The sequence below is a fragment of the Oncorhynchus keta genome, chromosome 12, assembly GCF_023373465.1.
Source record: "Oncorhynchus keta strain PuntledgeMale-10-30-2019 chromosome 12, Oket_V2, whole genome shotgun sequence".
Lineage (NCBI taxonomy): Eukaryota > Metazoa > Chordata > Actinopteri > Salmoniformes > Salmonidae > Oncorhynchus > Oncorhynchus keta.
The window spans coordinates 26,720,706-26,737,319 of NC_068432.1; the positions used below are offsets into that span (position 1 = coordinate 26,720,706).

The 16,614-nt window shown below is 45.3% G+C and overlaps 1 protein-coding gene across 9 annotated transcripts in view; it reads right to left on the minus strand.

Annotated features, from left to right (window-relative positions):
• The window catches only part of LOC118391183 (ubiquitin carboxyl-terminal hydrolase 25-like), a 54,081-nt gene that overhangs the window by 25,821 nt on the left and 11,646 nt on the right, over positions 1–16,614 (minus strand). For 8 of the 9 annotated variants that reach the window (XM_035782295.2, XM_035782294.2, XM_035782292.2 and 5 more), the window contains exons 7-10: positions 14,997–15,134; positions 12,577–12,653; positions 12,215–12,288; positions 9,016–9,170 (exon numbers count right to left, since the gene is read on the minus strand). In XM_035782295.2, the coding sequence (XP_035638188.1) occupies positions 9,016–9,170; positions 12,215–12,288; positions 12,577–12,653; positions 14,997–15,134 (444 nt within the window). The remainder of the gene's footprint in view (positions 1–9,015; positions 9,171–12,214; positions 12,289–12,576; positions 12,654–14,996; positions 15,135–16,614) is intronic. The other variant, XM_035782293.2, reaches the window with a different exon arrangement.

Here is a 16,614-nt window from a genome sequence, read left to right on the forward strand (position 1 = left end):
TGCTACAGGGAGACAGGACGGACAGCTGACCGTCCTCGCAGTGGCAGACCACGTGTAACAACACCTGCACAGGATCGGTACATCCGAACATCACACCTGCGGGACAAATACAGTATGGCAACAACAACTGCTCGAGTTACACCAGGAACACACAATCCCTCCATCAGTGCTCAGACTGTCTTCGATAGGCTGAGAGAGGCTGGACTGAGGGCTTGTAGGCCTGTTGTAAGGCAGGTCCTCACCAGACATCACCGGCAACAACGTCACCTATGGGCACAAACCCGTCGCTGGACCAGACAGGAGTGGCAAATAGTGCTCTTCACTTCTGTGCGTGATTTCCTGCATGACAGGAATGTCAGTGTTCTTTCAGGGCCAGCAAAGAGCCCGGATCTCAGTCCCATTGAGCACATCTGGGACCTGTTGGATCAGAGGGCTTGGGCCATTCCCCCCAGAAATGTCTTGGAAATTGCAGGTGCCTTGGTGGAACATCTCACAGCAAGAACTGACAAACCTGGTGAGCAGTCCATGAGGAGGAAATGCACTGCAGTACTTAATGCAGCTGGTGGCCACACCAGATACTGACTGTTTCTTTTTATTTTGACCCCCCCCTTCATTCAGGGACACATTATTACATTTCTGTTAGTCACGTCTGTGGAACTTGTTCAGTTTATGTCTCAGTTGTTGAATCTTATGTTCATACAAATATTTTACACTTTAAGTTTGCTGAAAACAAACGCAGTTGACAGTGAGATGTGTCACGCCTTGGTCATTGTATTTTGTGTTTTCGTTATATATTTGTTCAGGCCAGGGTGTGACATGGGTTTATTGTGTTGTCGTATTGGGGTTTTTGTAGGCATTGGGATTGTGGTTGATTAGGGGTGTGTCTAGTTTAGGCTTGGCTGCCTGAGGCGGTTCTCAATCAGAGTCAGGTGATTCTTGTTGTCTCTGATGGGGAACCGTATTTAGGTAGCCTGGGTTTCACTGTGTATTTCGTGGGTGATTGTTCCTGTCTCTGTGTAGTGTTCACCAGATCGGCTGTAATAGGTTTTCACGTTCCGTTTGTTGTTTTTGTATTTATTAAGTTATTTCATGTATCGTCATTTGTTTCATTAAAGACATGAGTAACCACCACACTGCATTTCGGTCCGACTCTCTTTCGACAAACAAACGCCGTTACAAGATGTTTCTTTTTTTGCTGAGTTTATATATTATTTATTTGGCAAATTGGCTTAGTCTCATAGTGAAGAGTCTATAAAACATTGCTAGATTCATAAGCATTTTTTGCAATTCTGAAATGTATTGGAATAAATATTACTAAACTATAAAGCTAGCTGGCCAGCTATGGTTAACTGTAGCTAGCTACCTGACAGGGGGGCTACCTAGCTATGTTAGCTTGCTAGGTATATTAATAGCTTTAGGTTGGTTGTTTTTAAGCTCAACTACAATATTTCCACCAAGGACCTTGCCTCTCTGATCATCACTCTCTCTCGTTTGGGCAAGGGACATTTAAAGGTACACTCGGACGTGACGATGTAAAACAACATTCAAGGGCTGAGGGTTTACGGCAGAGGGCTGTCTACTTTGAATTTGAAAGACAGCCATGGATTGTGTGTGTGTGCCATTCAGAGTGTGAATGGACAAGATTTAAGTGCCTTTGAACTTGGTATGGTAGTATATGCCAGGCGCACCGATTTGAGTGTGTCAAGAACTGCAACACTGCTGGGTTTTTCACACTCGTGTATCAACAATGGTCCACCATCCAAAAGAAAGCCAGTCAATATTGAAGTCGGAAGTTTACATACATCTTAGCCAAATACATTTAAACTCAACTCAATTATTGACATTTAATCCGAGTAAAAATTCCCAGTCTTAGGATCACCACGTTATTTAAAGAATGTGGATCACCACGTTATTTAAAGAATGTGAAATGTCAGAATAATAGTAGAGAGAATAATTTAATTCAGATTTTATTTATTTTATCACATTCCCAGTGGGACAGAAGTTTACATGCGCTCAATTAGTATTTGGTAGCATTGCCTTTAAATTGTTTAACTTGGGTCAAACATTTAAGGGTAGCTTTCCACAAGCTTCCCACAATAAATTGAGTGAATTTTGGCACATTCCTCCTGACAGAGCTGGTGTAACTGAGCCAGGTTTGTCGGCCTCCTTGCTCGCACATGCATTTTCAGTTCTGCCCACACATTTTCTATGGGATTGAGCTCAGGGCTTTGTGCTGGCCACTCCAATACCTTGACTTTGTTGTCCTTAAGCCATTTTGCCACAACTTTGGAAGTATGCTTGGGGTCATTGTCCATTTGGAAGACCCATTTGCGACAAGGTTTAACTTCCTGACTGATGTCTTGAGATGTTGCTTCAATATATCAACATAATATATCAACATAATTTTCTTACCTCGTGATGCCATGTATTTTGTGAAGTGCACCAGTCCTTCCTGCAGCAAAGCACCACCACAACATGATGCTGCCACCTCCATGCTTCACGGTTGGGATGGTGTTCTTCGGCTTGCCAGCCTCCCCCTTTTTCCTCCGAACATAACGATGGTCATTATGGCCAAACAGTTCTGTTTTTGTTTCATCAGACCAGAGGACATTTCTCCAAAAAGTACGATTTTTGTCCCCATGTGCAATTGCAAACTGTAGTCTGGCTTTTTTATGGCGATTTTTGAGCAGTGGCTTCTTCCTTGCTGAGTGGTCTTTCAGGTTATATCAATATAGGACTCAAATCAAATCAATCAAATCAAATGTTATTTGTCACATACACATGGTTAGCAGATGTTAATGCGAGTGTAGCGAAATGCTTGTGCTTCTAGTTCCGACAATGCAGTAATAACCAACAAGTAATCTAACTAACAATTCCTAAACTACTGTCTTATACACAGTGTAAGGGGATAAAGAATATGTACATAAGGATATATGAATGAGTGATGGTACAGAGCAGCATAGGCAAGATACAGTAGATGGTATCGAGTACAGTATATACATATAAGATGAGTATGTAAACAAAGTGGCATAGTTAAAGTGGCTAGCGATACATGTATTACATAAGGATGCAGTCGATGATAGAGTACAGTATATAATAATATATGCCATTTAGCAGACGCTTTTATCCAAAGCGACTTACAGTCATGTGTGCATACATTCTACGTATGGGTGGTCCAGGGTATCGAACCCACTACCCTGGCGTTACAAGCGCCATGCTCTACCAACTGAGCTACAGAAGGACCACTTCTGCATATGAGAAGGACCACGTATGCATATGAGATTAATAATGTAGGGTAAGTAACATTATATAAGGTAGCATTGTTTAAAGTGGCTAGTGATATATTTACATCATTCCCATCAATTCCCATTATTAAAGTGGCTGGAGTTGAGTCAGTGTCAGTGTGTTGGCAGCGGCCACTCAATGTTAGTGGTGGCTGTTTAACAGTCTGATGGCCTTGAGATAGAAGCTGTTTTTCAGTCTCTCGGTCCCAGCTTTGATGCACTTGTACTGACCTCGCCTTCTGGATGATAGCGGGGTGAACAGGCAGTGGCTCGGGTGGTTGATGTTCTTGATGATCTTTATGGCCTTCCTGTAACATCGGGTGGTGTAGGTGTCCTGGAGGGCAGGTAGTTTGCCCCCGGTGATGCGTTGTGCAGACCTCACTACCCTCTGGAGAGCCTTACGGTTGAGGGCGGAGCAGTTGCCGTACCAGGCGGTGATACAGCCCGCCAGGATGCTCTCGTTTGTGCATCTGTAGAAGTTTGAGTGCTTTTGGTGACAAGCCGAATTTCTTCAGCCTCCTGAGGTTGAAGAGGCGCTGCTGCGCCTTCTTCACAATGCTGTCTGTGTGAGTGGACCAATTCAGTTTGTCCGTGATGTGTATGCCGAGGAACTTAAAACTTGCTACCCTCTCCACTACTGTTCCATCGATGTGGATAGGGGGGTGTTCCCTCTGCTGTTTCCTGAAGTCCACAATCATCTCCTTAGTTTTGTTGACGTTGAGTGTGAGGTTATTTTCCTGACACCACACTCCGAGGGCCCTCACCTCCCTGTAGGCCCCTCCCTGTAGGCCGTCTCGTCGTTGTTGGTAATCAAGCCTACCACTGTTGTGTCGTCCGCAAACTTGATGATTGAGTTGGAGGCGTGCGTGGCCACGCAGTCGTGGGTGAACAGGGAGTACAGGAGAGGGCTCAGAACGCACCCTTGTGGGGCCCCAGTGTTGAGGATCAGAGGGGAGGAGATGTTGTTACCTACCCTCACCACCTGGGGGCGGCCCGTCAGGAAGCTAAATGGCATATAAGTCCAGTACCCAGTTGCACAGGGCGGGGTCGAGACCCAGGGTCTCGAGCTTGATGACGAGCTTGGAGGGTACTATGGTGTTGAATGACGAGCTGTAGTCGATGAACAGCATTCTCACATAGGTATTCCTCTTGTCCAAATGGGTTAGGGCAGCGTGCAGTGTGGTTGAGATTGCATCGTCTGTGGATCTATTTGGGCGGTAAGCAAATTGGAGTGGGTCTAGGGTGTCAGGTAGGGTGGAGGTGATATGGTCCTTGACTAGTCTCTCAAAGCACTTCATGATGACGGAAGTGAGTGCTACGGGGCGGTAGTCGTTTAGCTCAGTTACCTTAGCTTTCTTGGGAACAGGAACAATGGTGGCCCTCTTGAAGCATGTGGGAACAGCAGACTGGTATAGGGATTGATTGAATATGTCCGTAAACACACCGGCCAGCTGGTCTGCACATGTACTGAGGGCGCGGCTGGGGATGCCGTCTGGGCCTGCAGCCTTGCGAGGGTTAACACGTTTAAATGTCTTACTTACCTCGGCTGCAGTGAAGGAGAGACCGCATGTTTTCGTTGCAGGCCGTGTCAGTGGCACTGTATTGTCCTCAAAGCGGGCAAAAAAGTTATTTAGTCTGCCTGGGAGCAAGACATCCTGGTCCGTGACTGGGCTGGATTTCTTCCTGTAGTCCGTGATTGACTGTAGACCCTGCCACATGCCTCGTGTCTGAGCCGTTGAATTGAGATTCTACTTTGTCTCTGTACTGACGCTTAGCTTGTTTGATAGCCTTACGGAGGGAATAGCTGCACTGTTTGTATTCGGTCATGTTACCAGACACCTTGCCCTGATTAAAAGCAGTGGTTCGCGCTTTCAGTTTCACGCGAATGCTGCCATCAATCCACGGTTTCTGGTTAGGGAATGTTTTAATCGTTGCTATGGGAACGACATCTTCAACGCACGTTCTAATGAACTCGCACACCGAATCAGCGTATTCGTCAATGTTGTTATCTGACGCAATACGAAACATATCCCAGTCCACGTGATGGAAGCAGTCTTGGAGTGTGGAGTCAGCTTGGTCGGACCAGCGTTGGACAGACCTCAGCGTGGGAGCCTCTAGTTTTAGTTTCTGTCTGTAGGCAGGGATCAGCAAAATGGAGTCGTGGTCAGCTTTTCCGAAAGGGGGGCGGGGCAGGGCCTTATATGCGTCGCGGAAGTTAGAGTAACAATGATCCAAGGTTTTTCCACCCCTGGTTGCGCAATCGATATGCTGATAAAATTTAGGGAGTCTTGTTTTCAGATTAGCCTTGTTAAAATCCCCAGCTACAATGAATGCAGCCTCCGGATAAATTGTTTCCAGTTTGCAAAGAGTTAAATAAAGTTAGTTCAGAGCCATCGATGTGTCTGCTTGGGGGGGGATATATACGGCTGTGATTATAATCGAAGAGAATTCTCTTGGTAGATAATGCGGTCTACATTTGATTGTGAGGAATTCTAAGTCAGGTGAAAAGAAGGATTTGAGTTCCTGTATGTTTCTTTCATCACACCATGTCTCGTTAGCCATAAGGCATACGCCCCCGCCCCTCTTCTTACCAGAAAGGTGTTTGTTTCTGTCGGCGCGATGCGTGGAGAAACCCGTTGGCTGCACCGCTTCGGATAGCGTCTCTCCAGTGAGCCATGTTTCCGTGAAGCACAGAACGTTACAGTCTCTGATGTCCCTCTGGAATGCTACCCTTGCTCGGATTTCATCAACCTTGTTGTCTAGAGACTGGACATTGGCAAGAAGAATGCTAGGGAGTGGTTCACGGGGTGCCCATCTCCGGAGTCTGACCAGAAGACCGCCGCGTTTCCCTCTTTTTCGGAGTCGTTTTTTTGGGTCGCTGCATGCGATCCATTCCGTTGTCCTGTTTGTAAGGCAGAACACAGGATCCGCGTCGCGAAAAACATATTCTTGGTCGTACGGTGAGTTGGTGATGGTGAGTTGACGCTGATCTTATATTCAGTAGTTCTTCTCGACTGTATGTAATGAAACCTAAGATGACCTGGGGTACTAATGTAAGAAATAACACGTAAAAAAAACTAAAAACTGCATAGTTTCCTAGGAACGCGAAGCGAGGCGGCCATCTCTGTCGGCGCCGGAAGTATGGTCATGGTCCCAAGGTGTTTATACTTGCATACTATTGTTTGTACAGATGAACGTGGTACCTTCAGGCGTTTGGAAATTGCTACCAAGGATGAACCAGACTTGTGGAGGTCTACAATTGTTTTTCTGAGGTCTTGGCGGATTTATTTAGATTTTCCCATGATGTCAAGCAGAGGCACTGAGTTTGAAGGTAGGCCTTGAAATACATCCACGGGTACACCTCCAACTGACTCAAATGATGTTAAGCTTCTAAAGCCATTACATACATTTCTGGAATTTTTGAAGCTGGTTAAAGGCACAGTCAACATAGTGTAATGTAAACTTCTGACCCACTAGAATTGTGATACTGTGAATTATAAGTAAAATAATGTAAACAATTGTGGGAAAAATTACTTGTGTAATACACAAAGTAGATGTCCTAACAGACTTGCCAAAACTATAGATTGTTAACAAGAAATTTGTGGAGTGGTTGAAAAACGAGTTTTAATGACTCCAACCTAAGTCTATGTAAACTTCTGATTCCAACTGTAAATAAAACTTTATTTGTCACATGCGCTGAATACAACAAGTGTGTCTTTACTGTGAAATGCTTACTTACAAGCCCTTAACCAACAGTGCAGTTCAAGAAGAGTTAAGAAAATATTTACCAAGTAGACTAAAATAAAAAGTAATAATATAAAAGTAACACAATAACAACAACGAGGCTATATACAGGGGGCATGTAGGTGGGGATGAATTGACTATGCATAGATAATAAACAGCGAGTAGCAGCAGTGTACAAAACAAAGGGGGGGTCAATATAAATAGTCTGGTGGCCATTTGATTAAATTGTTCAGCAGGCTTATGGCTTGGGAGTACAAGCTGTTAAGGAGCCTTTTGGTCCTAGACTTGGCGCTCCGGTACCGCTTGCTGTGCGGTAGCAGAGAAAACGGTCTATGACTTGGGTGACTGGAGTCTGACAATTTTTTAGGCTTTCCTCTGACACCGCCTATTATATTGGTCCTGGATGGCAGGAAGCTTGGCCCCAGTGATGTACTGGCCGTACACACTACCCTCTGTAACGCCTTACGGTCAGATGCTGAGCAGTTACCATACCAGGCGGTGTTGCAACCAGTCAGGATGCTCTCAATGGCGCAGCTGTAGAACTTTGAGGCTCTGGGGACCCATGCCAAATCTTTTCAGTCTCCTGGGGGGGAAAAGGTGTTGTCGAGCCCTCTTCACAACTGAACATGATAGTTCGTTGGTCATTTGGACACCAATGAACTTGAAACTCTCGACCCACTCCACTAAAGCCCTGTCGATGTTAATTGGGGCTTGTTCGGCTGTCTCATCATTGTCGATGATCAGGCCTACCACTGTTGTGTCATCCACTGGGATTCTCTGCCTCTAACCCTATTACAGGGGCTGAGTCACTGGCTTACTGGGGCTCTCTCATGCCGTCCCTGGAAGGGGTGCGTCACCTGAGTGGGTTGATTCACTGATGTGGTCATCCTGTCTGGGTTGGCGCCCCCCCTTGGGTTGTGCCATGGCGGAGATCTTTGTGGGCTATATTAAGCCTTGTCTCAGGATGGTAAGTTGGTGGTTGAAGATATCCCTCTAGTGGTGTGGGGGCTGTGCTTTGGCAAAGTGGGTGGGGTTATATCCTTCCTGTTTGGCCCTGTCCGGGGGTGTCCTCAGATGGGGCCACAGTGTCTCCTAACCCCTCCTGTCTCAGCCTCCAGTATTTATGCTGCTGTAGTTTATGCGTCGGGGGGCTAGGGTCAGTTTGTTATATCTGGAGTACTTCTCCTGTCCTATTCGGTGTCCTGTGTGAATCTAAGTGTGCGTTCTCTAATTCTCTCCTCCTCTCTTTCTTTCTCTCCCTCGGAGGACCTGAGCCCTAGGACCATGCCCCAGGACTACCTGACATGATGACTCCTTGCTGTCCCCAGTCCACTTGGCCGTGCTGCTGCTCCAGTTTCAACTGTTCTGCCTTATTATTATTATTCGACCATGCTGGTCATTTATGAACATTTGAACATCTTGGCCATGTTCTGTTATAATCTCCACCCGGCACAGCCAGAAGAGGACTGGCCACCCCACATAGCCTGGTTCCTCTAGGTTTCTTCCTAGGTTTTGGCCTTTCTAGGGAGTTTTTCCTAGCCGCCGTGCTTCTACACCTGCATTGCTTGCTGTTTGGGGTTTTAGGCTGGGTTTCTGTACAGCACTTTGAGATATCAGCTGATGTATGAAGGGCGATATAAATACATTTGATTTGATTTGATCAGCAAACTTAATAATGGTGTTTAAGTCATGTTTGGCCACACTGTCGTGGGTGAACAGGGAGTACAGGAGAGGACTAAGTACACAGCCCTGAGGGGCCCCAGTGTTCAGGATCAGCAATCACAGTTTAGTGGGCTACTGATAACATTTGGTAGTTGAACAGTAGCATAATGGTACTTCCTTTTTGCCTGTACATTTTGTGTGAATAACCATAGATTTGGAAGATGTTTTTGAGTTTCATTTTCCCTTTTACAAATCTATTACAGTTAAAATGCCAAACTTCACTGTCAGTTGTTGTTGGTGTGTCTCAGAGAGCAGCAGCACTGACCTCCTGTCCAGACTTGGCAGAGTTCTCTGCAGATGAGTGTAGGGACTCGATCTCCCCCTCGATCATGGCTGCCTCTAAACACTCGTGCAGGTCCTTAAAGCCATTCACCTGCAGAGGGTACTGCCCGAACATCTCTGTGTTCTCAAACTTCTTTCCTGTGAGGAAGGGAACAGGAGCACAGAAATGTGCCAACTCAGTGAGGGGAAAAAGGTATTTGATCCCCTGCTGATTTTGTACGTTTGCCCACTGACAAAGAAATTATCAGTCTATAATTTTAATGGTAGGTTTATTTGAACAGTGAGAGACAGAAAAATCGAGAAAAACGCATGTCAAAATTTGTTACATTTATTTGCATTTTAATGAGGGAAATAAGTATTTGACCCCCTCTCAATCAGAAAGATTTCTGGCTCCCAGGTGTCTTTTGTACAGGTAACGAGCTGATATTAGGGGCACACTCTTAAAGGGAGTGCTCCTAATCTCAGTTTGTTACCTGTATAAAAGACACCTGTCCACAGAAGCAATCAATCAGATTCCAAACTCTCCACCATGGCCAAGACCAAAGAGCTGGATGTCAGGGACAAGATTGTAGACCTACACAAAGCTGGAATGGGCTACAAGACCATCGCCAAGCAGCTTGGTGAGAAGGTGACAACAAAAGAACACAGAAGAAACACAAAAGAACTGTCAATCACCCTCGGCCTGGGGCTCCATGCAAGATCTCACCTCGTGGAGTTGCAATGATCATGAGAATGGTGAGGAATCAGCCCAGAACTACACAGTAGGATCTTGTCAATGATCTCAAGGCAGCTGGGACCATAGTCACCAAGAAAACAATTGGTAACACACTATGCCGTGAAGGACTGAAATCCTGCAGGACCCGCAAGGTCCCCCTGCTCAAGAGAGCACATATACATGCCCGTCTGAAGTTTGCCAATGAACATCTGAATGATTCAGAGGACAACTGGGTGAAAGTGTTGTGGTCAGATGAGACCAAAATGGAGCTCTTTGGCATCAACTCAACTCGCCGTGATTGGAGGAGGAATGCTGCCTATGACCCCAAGAACAAAATCCCAACCGTCAAACATGGAGGTGGAAACATTATGCTTTGGGGGTGTTTTTCTGCTAAGGGGACAGGACAACTTCACCGCATCAAAGGGATGATGGACAGGGCCATGTACCGTAAAATCTTGGGTGAGAACCTCCTTCCCTTAGCCAGGGCATTGAAAATGGGTCGTGGATGGGTATTCCAGCATGACAATGACCCAAAACACACGGCCAAGGCAACAAAGGAGTGGCTCAAGAAGAAGCACATTAAGGTCCTGGAGTGGCCTAGCCAGTCTCCAGACCTTAATCCCATAGAACATCTGTGGTGGGAGCTGAAGGTTCGAGTTGCCAAACGTCAGCCTCAAAATCTTAATGATTTCGAGAAGATCTGCAAAGAGGAGTGGGACAAAATCCCTCCTGAGATGTGTGAAAACCTGGTGGCCAACTACAAGAAACGTCTGACCTCTGATTGCCAACAAGGGTTTTGCCTCAAAGTACTAAGTCATGTTTTGCAGAGGGGTCAAATACTTATTTCCCTCATTAAAATGAAAATCAATTTATAACATTTCTGACATGCGTTTTTTCTGGAATTTTTTGTTGTTGTTATTCTGTCTCTCACTGTTCAAATAAACCTACCATTAAAATTATAGACTGATCATTTCTTTGTCAGTGGGCAAACGTACAAAATCAGCAGGGGATCAAATACTTTCCCCCCTCACTGTATGTACCTCACAATAACAGTTGTGGCCATAACCAACAACTAATTAAAGAAGCACTGGGATTTGGTAGAGGCAGTTGAACCCGATTATGCAGTACTATTCCTCCATGGCCTAGCCCTAGCTTGCGAGCACGTGCCATATGGGGAGGCTAGGGAGAAAGTGGCCCAGGCGTGTGTGAGAGAGGAGAGACCCATTTCACACTAATTTATCAGCCAGGCCTGGTTTCAAATAGGATTTGTTTAGTTTCAAATACTTAAAAGCATTTGATTGAGCCTGCCTGGGATGCCAGATGGACCAATGGAAAAGGTATAAACCCTGCCCATTGCGCCAGGCAAGCTCAACCAAACAAATAAGACAAATAACATTTGAACCCAGATGTTGCCATCACATCCACTAACTGACTACATACAGCACAGACCCTCAGCTGACCCACTGCGCTGACCACAGCACCTGAGTGCTGACTGACCAGAAGAAAAAAAACAGAACCCAGGGAGTGGAGAGGGAAAGCTAGCGGACATGCTAATGAAACATTAAGGTCATAAGAAGAGCAGAAGCTGCCTTGCTGGTCCAGCTTTGTGTCTGGCGGTTCTGAGCCAGTATTGTCATGCATAATTAGCACAATGTCAATCAGACATCAAGGTCCTCCAGGATCAATGCACTGCAGCCCCGGTACTTTTACATGTGCCACATCTCATTAAAGATGACCTCCGGGTTCTTAAGCACAACAAATTCGTAACATATTTCTTTACAGTCGAAGAGGTTGGGGGGGCTAAGCTGACATATGGCATTGTGTTAAGATGGATCATTTAGCTATTTGATTTAGAATTTTAGGAGCCCTTTACGTATACAAAAATATATATAACATTCCTAAATGGCAAAAAGGACAGTCAAAAAAATCAATTATAAGAATCAAGGTTTTGAAGTGTCTGTCCTATATCAAGGAGATATTTAACCCCTTTTTGGGGGTAGGCACAAAACTACCTTCATACTTCCATACATTTTTTTAAACCTGTACCGGTCACCTTCAGACGATTCTTGTGACACTTGTGTGAGAACAGCATCGTGTTCATGAGAGTGGTCATAATAGTTTGTAGGTCAAACTGTTTGGACGCTACAGACATTTGTGAGAAGACCGATTTCTGGGACAAACATATCATACGAAATGGATGACCTAGTACACAATTTGATGACGTAGTACACAAAAACAGGGACAACCTTTGGCTCGTGAGCACCACTTTCAAAACTACTGTCTGAAATTATACAAACGTTTGAGAGTGCATCTTTAAAACAAGGTCACCTTTCATTACCGGGGGCAAGGGCTCTCTCTCCCTCTCTCATTGCTGCTACAGACGGCTGAGCCTCATCTCTCAATCACTCTCCAGTCATCTATTCTCCTACACCAGGGGCGTTCTAACATGTTTGCTTCCCTCTCTTACCTTCCAGAACCCCCACAGCCTGGAAGCGGCCATAGAACAGCTCAACCATCGGGTTCTTTGGTTTCTCACCCTCTCTGGGAACGGAAAGAGGTCAGAGTCAAAACACACACTCATTGGGGTGTCACAGTGCGCGCAGGATGTTTAGGCCTCTTAAGCTATATGAATAATGATCCTAGCCCCTTTTGCACAGGTACCTTCATAAAATGGTTACTAAAGTCACTACGGTACATACTGTATGAAAACACAGAGAGGGCATGTGTCCCTTTGTCCCCTAGGAGAATTAATCACAGCGTGTGTGTGTGTGTTTCATGTGCTTTTTTGACAAATCATGTGTGTGACATTAGCGAGATGTTTTTCCATACCTGTCCTCCTCTGCCTTCATCTGGAAGGCATCCTCCAACCAGTCCAACAGCTTATGTGTAAACTCACTGACATCCTGCTGTTCCGGGAACACAGAGAGAAACAGACCAATTACAACACTACTTACAAGCAGCACACAAAGACAAACCAATTAGAAAGCTGCTTTCAGGGCACAACATAGAGACCGGACAATTAGAACAATGCTTTAAGGGCAACTGTGAGGAGTGAAGAGTTTACACAGGCTCCAACTATGCCCAGCAGCACAGGTCCAATCACTTAAAATCACTGTAGAATATAATAGGCCTAGAACTCCTAAACCTGGAGAATTTAGCCAAGGTTTAAAACATGGAAAGGAGGTAAGTGGGATTATACTGAGAGACGTAAATTGCTAAAGTCCCCCCAGTTGGGTCAAATCTAATCGTTAGGCTTCAAAAGCAACCAACAACCCAGAGGATCCTTTACAGACGTCCATTGCGCCCTCTGATTGGGGTCAACGCTTCTCTAACCCCAGACACACGAAGGGGCAAGAGCAGAGCGTACTGCAGACGTTACTGATGAGTACAGTGGTCAGATGGCCGACCTCACAGGACCTTAACAGAAACATTAGCTCATCATTACCAGGTTTTGGGGGGCAGACACTGAACAGTTTTAGGACGGTGTCATATTACCATTACATTACAGCATATTAGCATGAAGGAGCTAATCGTGGTCTAGGGGTTAACATTATAGACAAGCGTGGTTGATGGTGTCAGGGGGACAGGGGAGGGCCTGGTCTTCCAACTTCCACTGGGCCTTGTTACCCTTGCTGACTCAGCCAAATAGTTAAGGGAGGGCAGTCCTCTGCCAAAGAGAGAATTCTAATCATGCATTTACAAACTGACAAAACAATGATATCTTGGTTGCTTAAAAAAAATACATACTTTGTGTATATAGTGTATATCAGATATGTAAGTGGACACCCCTTCAAATGAGTAGATTTGGCTATTTCAGCTGACAGGTGTATAAAATCAAGCACACAGCCATGCAATCTCCAAAGACAAGCATTGGCAGTTGATAGAAGCCACAATCGGCAATACTCAAGCTGACCTAGCACCCACCCACCAAATGGCAGTAGAATGGCCTTTCTGAAGAGCTCAGTGACATTCAACATGCCACCTTCACAACAATTTAGTTTGTCAGATGTCTGCCCTGCTAGAGCTGCCCCGGTCAACTGTAAGTGCTGTTATTGTGAAGTGGAAACGTCTAGGAGCAACAACATCTCAGTCGCGAAGTGGTAGACCACACAAGCTCACAGAACAGGACCGCTGAAGCGTGTTGCAACCACACTCACTACCGAGTTCCAAACTGCCTCTGGAAGCAACTTCAGCACAAGAACTGTTCGTCAGTAGCTTCATGAAATGGGTTTCCATGACCGAGCAGCTGCCTAAGATAACTATGTGCAATGCCAAGCGTTGGCTAAAGTGGTGTAAAGCTTGCCACTATTGGACTCTGGAGCAGTGGAAGCACGTTCTCTGGAGTGATCAATCACGCTTCACCACAGGACAGTGTGATGGACGAATCTGGGTTTGGTGGATGTCAGGAGAACCTGCACCAATGCATAGTGCCAACTGTACATTTTGATGGAGGAATAATGATCTGTTTTTTAAATTTTCATGGTTACAGGATAGTTAGTTCCCTTTGTTCCAGTGAAGGGAAATCTTAATGCTACAGTATACAATGGAATTGTAGACAATAATGTGTTTCTAAATTTGTGGCAGCAGTTTGGGGAAGGCTCCTTCCTGTTTCAGCATGACAATGCCCCCGTGCACAAAGTGAAGTCCAATGGTTTGTCGAGATCGGTGTGGAAGAACTTTGCTGGCCTGCACAGAGCCCTGACCTCAACCCCATGGAACACCTTTTGGATGAATTGGAACTCCAACTGCTTGTGGTTGAATGGAAGCAAGTCCCCACAGCAATATTTCAACAACTAGTGGAAAGTTATATCATTAACTCCATGTTAATGCCCATGATTTTGGAATGAGATGTTCGAAGAGCAGGTGTCCACATACTTTTGGTAATGTAGTGTACATTAGACATTGTTCTACTGGAGTAGAATAATCACATTAAATTGATTGCTCAATAAGAGCATTTGCTCCAGTCAGACATTTATTTTACAGCGAGCCCCTGTAGCCCTGTCCATGCACCCCATAGTTACACTTGCTGGATCAAATAATACACAGAATTTGATCACACCAGATGTCTGGATGACTATGCATGGCATAGCTGGCTTCATAAATAATTTTGTCTTGCCTTGCCACTGTGCTGTTGCTTGCTTTTTGAGGGGTCTAGGCTGGGTTACTGTAAAGCACTTTGTGACAACTGTTTATGTAAAAAAGGCATTATAAATCCATTTGAAGGGTAGAGTGATAGCTAGGAGGTTTACCTGCTGAGACTCGCTGGACTTGAAGGCGTCCTTGAGGATCTCCACAGCACGCGATGGGTCCACGTACTTCCTCTTAGAACCCACCATGAGTGAGAAAAGGTTTCTCAGCTCCTGCATGAAGGGCAGGTTCCTGTGCTCCTAAGGAACGACAACAGGAACACACACAGGGACGTTAGTTACCATGACAACTCGCCTTCTAGAGTAAGGGAATAATGGTTTCCAAATCACAGTCATATTCCAGTTTTAATGTTAACCATCTTTCAGACCGTAGGGATTGCATTGAGAAGTAATACTATTATAATATTTTCACATTCAGTGCTTTATGATGGTGGTAGTGTGCCTATCGAAATATGAAGAACGGGTATATTCCCAGTTTATGCGAGAGAATGTGTTTTTCTGTTGGATCCTAGCGATGCTTAGCTGACCCAGTAAATCTGAGCTGGTGCGAGATGTGACAACCAGAGGGTGTCCTCCACTGCTCTATATACAGTAGGACACTGACTGGATGGCTGCACCACAACTACTGGCAATGAATCAATGAGTTATAAATTACACACTAAGCCTATGGTAGATGTTAAAAGCAAAGAGCAAAGCCTTGCTTCGAAGTCGAGCCTTGTTGACAGAAAAGAGCAGATTAAAAGAAAACTAGAGCAAGGTTCTCTCGGTGCTCAAGGCTATTGATGACAGGTTAGGGTCCAAGCCCTAAAAGGAATGAGTATGGGAGCCCTTCTGTTGAAAAACAAGTTTAAAAAAGGGTCAATATTAGCATTTGCCCCTCGAGACGCCGTAGCTACAACATAGCCAGAAACTCTTCCTCAAAATAGTCTGAATTTCAAAAAAAAAATGTCAAAAAATGTGCAGGAAAACTAGTCTTCTCTCCTTGAATGAAAACAAACACTTAATGTTCCACTCCTACTAGGAGTAGTACTGTTGACCGATCACCGAAGAAGGAGGGTAGACTTTGGGCTACTTCGACTTGCCCCCGCAATTTTTTTTTTGCACGAACAGCATGAAAAAAAAACCTGCCCCGAAGACCATGACGAACAAAAACATCAAGATTTCGGGCATAATGCGCAAATTGTTTAGACTGTCGCTATATGGCAACAGCAGCAGAGGCTTATCCCAGATTAGTGGATGTGTGCTAACCACTAACCCTATGGCGTGCTCCATGGGAAGCGGGTGGGAGCAACGTGCTGTGCAGATAAGATCGCAGTTGTGGAAACCAATGAGGAAAAGACTGCAACTGCTACAAAGAGAGGGGGGGTGCTAAATAGACAGGGCAGTCAGGGGGAGCGTGAACCACTGGAACCTGAGGGGAAATCAGATCATGCTGTAACCAAATAGAGATGTTGCACAGTGAGGGTATTTACAACCCAGAGAGTCGAGCCTCTCTTCAGAGGGCCAATGCCCAGCTCAGAGGCTAACAGGAATGATAGCTGTCCAGCTGAGGGCCATGGATCTCAAAGTCAGGAGAGAGCTAACCAGACCTTTCCCCAGCTATCGCCTATAGGGTTTAACATATGTTCCTAACAGAAGGGGAGTTTTTCAGTGCCACTATATCTGTAGCGTATTGATCCAGGGGATTTGACCTAAGCTTCACTGCTGAGAGTTGATATGA